Raw genomic sequence first — 9,333 nt, forward strand, 5'->3', positions numbered from 1 at the left:
CTCTTCAATTTCACTCCAATTAAGCTCAATTAGTCACTTAATTTCAGATCACATTCGATAAACTGAACGAATTGATCGGACATGGCGATGTCAGGTATGCGAGGCTTATCGGTGTTCATATCCGACGTGCGTAATTGCCGGAATAAAGAGCAAGAACGCCTCCGTGTGGATAAGGAGCTTGGCAATATCCGTACGCGGTTTAAAAACGAGAAGGTTAGTTAATAGTTAATACTTAGGGTTTTGGTTAATTGAATTGTATATTATTAGTTTATGTTGATGTAATTGTTTAATTGTGGATAGTGTAAGTTGTTTAGGTGAATTGGTAGCTCAGATTAGGTTTAGCTGGCTTTGAAGCTGTTTTGGTTTATTGAATGTAATGAAGTTTGTGTATGTTGATTTAATTTAGTGTTATTGTGGAATGTGGAAGTTGTTAAGGTTAAGTTTTCAGGTGAATTGAGATTTTTAGGTTAGGTTTAGCTGACTTTGAAGTTGTACGGATGAACTTTGTGTATGTTGATGTAATTTAGTGTTTGTGAAATGTGGAAGTTGTTTAGGTGAATTGAGTTTTTAGGTTAGGTTAGTTAGGGCTTTGAAATTCTACGTCTTAGTGTTGATAAAAAGCTTGGAAATATCTGTACTCGGTTTAAAAACGATAAGGTTAGGGTTAAATTTAGTGTTATTGTGGAAAGTGTAAGTTGTTTAGGTTAAGTTTTAGGATAATTGGATGCTCAGATTAGGTTGTACAGATATTTGATTAATTGAATGTCGTAAAGTGTGTATGTGTTGATTTAATTTAGTGTTATTGTGAATAGTGTAAGTTATTAGGTCAAATTGTCGGTGAATTGAGCTTTTAGGGCTTTGTTTGTAGTTGTGAGGATTGTGTTTAACTACTGGATGTATAATTGTTGTGCTTTATGTAGAAATGTTGAACTTAAATAGGGGTTAAAGTTGCGGACAAAGCGCGGAGAGGAGAGGGATTGGTGTTGCAATGCAATGTAGTTATGGTTACATGAATTATGATTAAGAGTGTGTGTGGGTGGGTGAGGGGTATGTGATTAATGAGAATGTTTTTAGTTTGACCTAATTAGCGGACAAACTTGTAGACAAGGCTAAGATAGGGATTAGTGGTGCAATGTAGGTAAGGTTATATGGAAATAGGATTAATGAGAATGTTTAAGAAAAAAAAGGGGGGGGGGGGGGGTGCCATCAGCATATCTTCACAAGAGTTCTCTTGGAAGTATGTATTTCGCTCCTTTGGAGTGGGATCGTTACTGAAAAGGTGATAGATTGACTATATTTATTATACTCTAAATCACATGAAAAATGCAACAATTACTACTTTAGTACTTTAGTATATCACATGTTAGTTGATATAGTTTAGTATTTGTAGAAAATGATAGCTATGAGGTCACATTTCAGGTGAATTAAATTTCGGATTAGGTTTAGCTGGCTTTGTAGTTGAGAGGATTGTACTTTTGTGAGCTGAATTGCAATGGAATATTAAACCTAAAGGCATAAATATTATTTTATGCCTTTGAAGCTGGAAAGTTACTGAAATAATGACTGATATTGTTTATCATACTCGCTTCACATGAAAATTGCACCAATTATTACTTTAGAGTTTAGTATGTCATATGTTAATTGCAAAGTTTACCTTTTTGTCATGCTTTTAAGTTTTTGTCTTGAACTTAGTTTTACAAAATTATGTATCATTATTGATTGTGGTTCACGCTAGTAATATATACATAAACTTGAAAACCAAAATTTAATCTCAAAACCATGTTAAGAAAACTAGAAAGAGAAAGTCTTAATAGTCTTACTATTATAGAGATTGAATTAATAATCAAATCTCAGTGTGAATATATTCATGAGGTCAATTTTAGCAAGTTTTAACGGGTGGATAGGCTAAATAGTATACAATGGATGAAACTGCCACATGCGTAGTTGTTAATAGTGAGGATAGTGCTCGCTATAGCGCACATCATAGCGAAGGGGTACAATCCCACTATCTGATGTATAGCACCTCAATAGCATGATATAGCGATAATTAGGTTAAAAAAAATCAAAAACTGAACTTTTAGGCATTATAATCGATTAAACAGCATCAATCTCAACCAGTTATCCAGTTCCACTGAAAAAAATCAATTTTTTGAATGAAAATCCTATCTTTTTAAAAAAAAATTCTAATACCTTATCGCTATACATCAAATAGCGCCCGCTATTTCGTCGCTATCGCTATGTAGCGTATAGGTAGGCTGTCGCTGTTGACCGCTATTTGCTATTGATAACTAGGATTCCATGCTCTCAAGTCGCATCAAATTTTGTGATGTGTCACTTAAAAAGTAGCAAGTGCATAAGATTGATGGCTGTTAATCTATAAGATGTAGTTGTAGCAACCCAAGGATATGGTGGATTAGACATGAGGATGTTAAAAGGTAACTGTTGCATGAATTGAGTGGAGTTTAGTTGAATTCGAGTACCTGACATTATATATTACATGCATCCACATTTTCCTTTACTTGGCAAATGACTACAAATATGTGTTAAGGTGCAAAAAGACGAATATGGCTGTTTCTTAACATACCATAGAGTAGCATGCCCATAAGGAGGCTTATTAGAAGTGCTCATAATGACTAATCCAATGAATTTATGCTATTTTTCTTTAAAATTCTTTACATAGATATAATAAATGCATAGGCAAATTCAATGACATAAGTAATAACTAGTAGCTACATAGTTGACAAACGAAAGCTTATCATTAAACATCCACTCGAAAAATTTCTTTCCGTGTATGCAGTTATAAATGTACTTTATGTTATCTCCTTGAATGCATACGAAACTGCCGGTACTATAATAAGTAATAAACTACCTTTGACTTATTCTCGACTTCTCGGCCAATGTTCGTATTTACTTATTCTACATTTCCACTCACAGGGTTTGACGCCATATGAAAAGAAGAAATATGTTTGGAAGATGCTATACATTTATATGCTAGGATACGATGTTGACTTTGGTCACATGGAAGCTGTTTCTTTAATATCTGCTCCCAAATACCCCGAAAAGCAGGTTGGATATATAGTGACATCATGCCTGCTCAACGAGAATCACGATTTCTTAAGATTAGCGATAAATGCTGTCCGAAATGATATTATTGGTCGCAACGAAACTTTTCAGTGCCTGGCATTGACTCTGGTATGGGCATAGTAACATAATCATTATCATTCTAGAATGTTTATATATTATTTTTATAAATGTATAATCAAATGCTAGAGAATTTCATTTTGTACAGGTTGGGAATATCGGTGGTCGAGAATTTGCTGAATCACTAGCACCCGATGTTCAGAAGTTGCTTGTAAGATGAAATGCACACATGGATTTTAATTTAGTTTTAATTAATTTAATTAATATTTGATACTTACTCTGTTTACGTCAGCTTTCTAGTAGTTGCCGACCACTAGTGAGAAAGAAAGCTGCATTATGTCTGTTACGGTTATTCAGAAAGAATTCTGATATTCTGAACGTTGATGGCTGGTATTGCTTCTTTCTTTTATTATTGCTTCTGAGTTAGCAAATATGACCCATTTTGTTAACGTTTTTTTTGCCTTTCTCTCTAATTATGTATTTGTGGTTTAACCTTTCAGGTCAGATCGAATGTCACAACTATTGGATGAACGTGATCTTGGTGTTTTAACATCTTCAATGAGTCTTTTTGTTGCTTTAGTAGCCAACAACCATGAAGCATATTGGAGTTGTCTTCCAAAATGTGTTAAAGTTATGGAAAGGCTTGCTAGAAATCAAGATATTCCTCAAGAATACACATATTATGGTATTCCTTCTCCATGGCTTCAGGTTTGTAACTCTCTTTTTACATATTATTCACATAAGACATTTGTTATTGTCATCTATAATATAAATTGGTTTTGCAGGTTAAAACAATGAGGGCACTTCAGTATTTCCCAACTGTTGAAGATCCAAGCATCAGAAGAGCGTTATTTGAGGTATTTACATGCCAAGTTTTGGATAAGATAAGATTGATTAGCTAATTGAATTTATTTTCAATGATTAGGTTCTACAAAGAATACTGATGGGAACAGATGTGGTGAAAAATGTTAATAAAAACAATGCTTCTCATGCTGTTCTATTTGAAGCACTTGCTCTTGTAAGTTCATGAGTCCTGTTTTCATGTTTCAACTTATGAAAACATAATTTAATGTGGATTGTTTTCATTGAGTTAAGTACTTAAAGTTAGTTTTTGGTTCAACAAAATGTTAACAGGTCATGCATCTTGATTCTGAGAAGGAGATGATGTCTCAATGTGTGGCACTGCTCGGGAAATTTATAGCTGTTCGTGAGCCGAATATTCGGTATTTGGGTCTGGTAAGCAATGAAGCAGTGTAGATTAGTATTATTATATTTGTGTTATTATTATTATTATTATTATTATTAGTGTTATTATTATTATTATCTTTTGTTTTTGTTATCTGATGGCAATAATTGGTGAAAATGGAATATGCAGGAGAATATGACTAGAATGTTGATGGTTACAGATGTTCATGAGATAATAAAAAGACATCAAGCACAAATAATTACCTCACTAAAAGATCCCGACATCAGGTGAATCTTGATTGCTTTTAATAACTAGTCATTTTATTTAATGTTACATCTTGCTATTTATTAATAATCTTTCAATAAAAAAACACAGCATTCGGAGGCGTTCTTTGGATCTGCTTTATGGCATGTGTGATGTCTCAAATGCCAAAGACATTGTTGAAGAATTATTGCAGGTATACAATTGCAAGATATAATCGTTCTCTGCTCTAGTTTATTTATTGAAAACAATGAATTATTAAGTTTTGATGAGTAAAATGCAATTTTCATTCCTGTGGTTGGTAGAATTTGTGTATTTCATAAGGTTTGGTAACACCTCAGCCTCTCATCCAAGTTAAATGATGATAATACTGTTCGTTTCTTCAACATCTTTGTTCAATCTTTTAACTCTTTTAAACCCATATTCATAAAATCAAGAACCCAAACTTAATTTATATAATATTATTGATTAAAATTACCATTATCGTCAAAATCAAACCCAATTTGTAATTAGCCACAAAATATCTTTTAGAAACTTAGAAAGTTTTATTAAATTTTGATTATAGATTCTCAAATTACCAAAATCACAATAATTGTTAAAATCAAACCTAAAATTTTTTATCTTCATAATAATACAACAATCTGTAATCAGCCATATATATCATGCCACTGATACACCTGTTTTGTTTGTAGTATCTCGCCACAGCAGATTTTGCAATGCGTGAAGAGTTGGCTCTGAAAGCTGCTATTCTTGCAGAGAAATTTGCTCCTGATTTATCATGGTATGCAGTCACATCTTATTCCAGAATTTGATGAACTTTTTTTTGGAATATTATTTTGTACACAAACATAACTCTGTCTTTCACTTCATTTTTATTCAGGTATGTCGATGTTATACTTCAATTGATCGACAAAGCTGGAGATTTTGTCAGTGATGACATTTGGTTCCGTGTTGTGCAGTTTGTAACCAACAATGAGGACCTTCAGGTACGTACGTTCATGTCTTACTTTAGTTTAATATTAGAGTAATATTTTTAATCCTTTTTTATATAATTATGGCCCTGCTCTCACTGTACAATTGTATATTTCATTAGCCTTATGCAGCACTAAAGGCCAGGGAGTATCTTGATAAGACCGCCATACATGAAACAATGGTCAAAGTATGTACAACTCTAATTTCATATTTATCAAATACTAATTTCTAATTTCCAAGTTAAGTTTAAAACTGGTTTTTATTTGAACAGGTTAGTGCTTATCTTCTTGGAGAATACAGCCATCTATTGGCGAGACGCCCCGGTTGTAGTCCAAAGGAAATTTTTAGTATCATACATGAAAAACTTCCTACTGTCTCGTACGTATACATATTTTTTGTAACTTTATTTTTTATCATTTATTAAATAAACATCTAAGACCAGCTTATTTGTTCAGCACACCTACAATCCCGATTCTTCTTACAACATATGCGAAGATTCTAATGCACTCACAGCCACCGGACCCAGAATTACAAAATCAAGTTTGGGCAGTATACAGCAAGTCGGTTAACAATTGTTTTAAACTCAAGAATTCATAGTATATTTTTTTAACTTTTTATTGTTTAACACAAATTTTCATCTTTTTAGGTATGAAAGTTGCATTGATGCTGAAATACAACAAAGAGCAGTTGAGTATTTAGCATTGAGTAGACAAGGTGAAGCTTTAATGGATATATTAGCTGAAATGCCTAAATTCCCAGAACGCCAGGTAATCATCTTGTTCCTTAATAACTTCAAAACTTTAGTATTATTCTTTATGGTAATTACCTTGTGACATCAATGCTTTGTTTTGAAGTCCTCATTGATTAAGAAAGCTGAAGATACCGAAGCTGATACAGCAGAGCTAAGTGCCATTAAATTAAGGACACAACAGCAGACGTCTAATGCTCTGGTGTTGACAGATCAGCGTCCCGTTAATGGGGCCCCACAAGTGAGTCAACTCGGAATGGTTCTCGTTCCTAGCACAAGCAATGTGGTAAGAAATTAAGAAATCAATATATAACATATAATATTTGTGGTTTTCGTTAGCTTTTATTTGGTATAACTTTGTATATATACGTTACAGGATCAAAATGCTGTTGACCAACGGGTGACCCAGTCAAATGGGAATCTAAGTGTTGTTGACCCTCAAGATCAAGCTCCTGTTGGTGATATCCTTGGGGATCTTTTAAGCCCACTGGCTATTGAAGGTCCACCTGGCGTATCGTCTCAACCAGAGGTTAATGGTGTTCCTTCTCATGAAGTTGATGCAAATGATGCTTTAGCCCTTGCACCCGTTGGAGACCAAGAATCTGCTGTCCAGGTACTGTGATGGGTTAAACTGTCAATTGTTATTATGTAGTTCATGTAATAATATCATTTATGTGCTTTTTACAGCCAATTGGAGATATTGCGGAAAGATTTCAGGCTTTATGCATTAAAGATAGTGGCGTACTCTATGAAGATCCGAACGTTCAGGTGATTGATTCATAATAATTGATATCATATTAGGATTTAAGGTAATAAATATCAATATATATTATTAAATATTATTATTGCCAGATTGGCATCAAAGCGGAATGGCGAGGTCACCAGGGCCGTATGGTTCTTTTCTTGGGAAACAAGAATACCGCTCCACTTGATTCTGTACAAGCACTAGTGTTAGCTCCTTACCATTTGAAATTAGACATCTCTTTAGTTCCAGAAGTTATACCTCCACGCGCACAGGTCAAATATCAAATTACCTATTGTTAAATTAATAATTAATATCAACTTTTATTATTTTATTGACTTCCCTTTTTGTAATTATGAAGGTTCAGTGCCCACTTGAAGTGGTAAACCTTCATCCGAGTCGGGACGTTGCGGTTCTTGACTTCTCCTACAAGTTTGGAACTTATTTGGTATGCGACTATGTGGAAATTGTTATGTTTTTTATTTGCAACGTTGTGTTGTGTAAAGATTTATAAGTATTTATATATTTAAATTACAGGTGAATAATAAACTTAGGCTTCCTGCGGTTTTGAATAAGTTTCTTCAACCTATTCAAGTATCAGCTGAAGAATTTTTCTCACAGTGGAGATCATTACCTGGACCTCCTTTGAAACTTCAAGAAGTGGTTTGTGAATTTTACTTGATATGTTTATTCGTTTTTTATTTTTTATTATGAAGTTACATAATTTGTTATTTATATTTATATAATGAAACAGGTTAGAGGTGTGAAACCTATGTCATTGGGAGAAATGGCTAATTTGTTCAACAGTTTGAGGTTGATGGTTTGCCCTGGACTGGTGCGTATAATAATTATTATTACTATTATTTAATATTATTATTTTTATTAACAATCTCTTTTTTCAAATGTGTTCATTTGTGAAGAAAATGTGTATTAATGTTCGTTCGTTAATAATGTAGACCAAGGTTCACGAATGTAAATGAACATAAATGAACGAATATATCTGAACAAAGACGAAATGTATACTAACATAACTCAGCAAACACCAATATAAGTAAACTTAAATATCAATCTATTGGGCCTAGAAAAAAAAAACTAGACTAAATTGTAGTGGGTGATATTTTAAGAAAACTAGAGTAGATTGTAACGGGCCTCACAATTTAAATGAGTACATAAACGAACAAACATAAACTAAAACATAAATGGACGAACGAGACTTGTCATGTCTTCAAGTTCATCTGATTAACTAAAAGAACAAAAGGTTAATAAAAGGTTGTTCGGTTTGTTTATAGGCGACGAGCCTAACTTTACGTTTTTTTCTTATGTTTTATGTTCTTTTCAGGATCCAAATGCATGTAATTTAGTTGCTAGCACAACATTTTATTCTGAAAGTACTCGAACCGTATTATGCCTGGTAAGCTCATATAAGTTTCTTCGACTATTTTTAAGTTCCTTTGACTTTTAAAGTCAAATTTTGACTAAAACTTGTGCATTTTCTTTTTCAGATAAGAATTGAAACTGATCCAGCTGATCGTACACAACTCCGTATGACAGTTGCATCAGGGGACCCGACACTAACATTTGAGTACGTTTTTAGTTCCAAGTTTTGAGTTTCGTACTACATGATAACAGCTCTAATAATAATAACTGTTTTTCTATTACACAGGCTAAAGGAATTCATCAAGGAAAATTTAGTAAGCACCCCGACAGCTGGCAAGCCGCCTGCACCCGTGGCTCAACAGCCTCAACCCAATCATCAACCGATTGCATCATCCGACCCGGGGGCTTTGCTCGCGGGTCTTCTTTAAAAAACCTTAAAACAGTATATTATTAAAATACAAGCCCATTTGCTAAAAAAATTGTAATAGCGGTTGTGCAACTAAGGGCGGACAATGATACAAGCATGGGCTGGCGGGATTAAAATGTAAGCTTACATGAGCGGCATAGTGTTAGTGTCAGTTTGTCGAGTAACATTGTGGGATGTTGTGTTTTTTTATATTTCTCTCATTTTTGGTGAGGGTTTATTTGTTTATACAAGTTTTGAACATTTTGGCTTGATATAATTATTATATTATATAGGGAGTGGTTGCATCAATTTGTTTATGTAATATGAATAGGATGTGAAGAAGTTTGATTTTGATTGTAACATTATTGTTTGCATTTGGTTGTCAATTCATAAAATATTTGATTCTCTTTTATGATTTAATGTTATTTGTGAATTTTAAGCTTTACTGTTAATTTAAACTATTTTCTTTTGGTCGCTGCCGGTCTTAACTAATGAACTGG

The 9,333-nt window shown here is 33.4% G+C and overlaps 1 protein-coding gene across 1 annotated transcript; it reads left to right on the forward strand.

Annotated features, from left to right (window-relative positions):
* The first annotated feature begins 66 nt into the window (after nucleotides 1–66).
* LOC143583712 (AP-2 complex subunit alpha-1-like) lies at nucleotides 67–9,185 on the forward strand. The gene is made up of 26 exons (XM_077065942.1): nucleotides 67–213; nucleotides 2,935–3,192; nucleotides 3,290–3,352; nucleotides 3,434–3,531; nucleotides 3,642–3,849; nucleotides 3,927–3,998; nucleotides 4,067–4,159; nucleotides 4,276–4,377; nucleotides 4,517–4,614; nucleotides 4,703–4,784; nucleotides 5,281–5,369; nucleotides 5,469–5,574; nucleotides 5,682–5,747; nucleotides 5,832–5,938; nucleotides 6,016–6,120; nucleotides 6,207–6,327; nucleotides 6,415–6,594; nucleotides 6,685–6,921; nucleotides 6,996–7,076; nucleotides 7,161–7,325; nucleotides 7,412–7,498; nucleotides 7,588–7,713; nucleotides 7,805–7,885; nucleotides 8,390–8,461; nucleotides 8,553–8,632; nucleotides 8,714–9,185. Exons 1-26 carry the CDS (start codon nucleotides 82–84, stop codon nucleotides 8,853–8,855), a joined length of 3,051 nt encoding a protein of 1,016 aa, XP_076922057.1. The 5' UTR covers nucleotides 67–81; the 3' UTR covers nucleotides 8,856–9,185.
* Nucleotides 9,186–9,333: the final 148 nt, after the last annotated feature.

This window comes from Bidens hawaiensis, unplaced genomic scaffold (assembly GCF_021521415.1).
Source record: "Bidens hawaiensis isolate Kalapana, Puna unplaced genomic scaffold, B.hawaiensis_p1.1 tig00032493_1, whole genome shotgun sequence".
NCBI classification, from domain to species: domain Eukaryota; kingdom Viridiplantae; phylum Streptophyta; class Magnoliopsida; order Asterales; family Asteraceae; genus Bidens; species Bidens hawaiensis.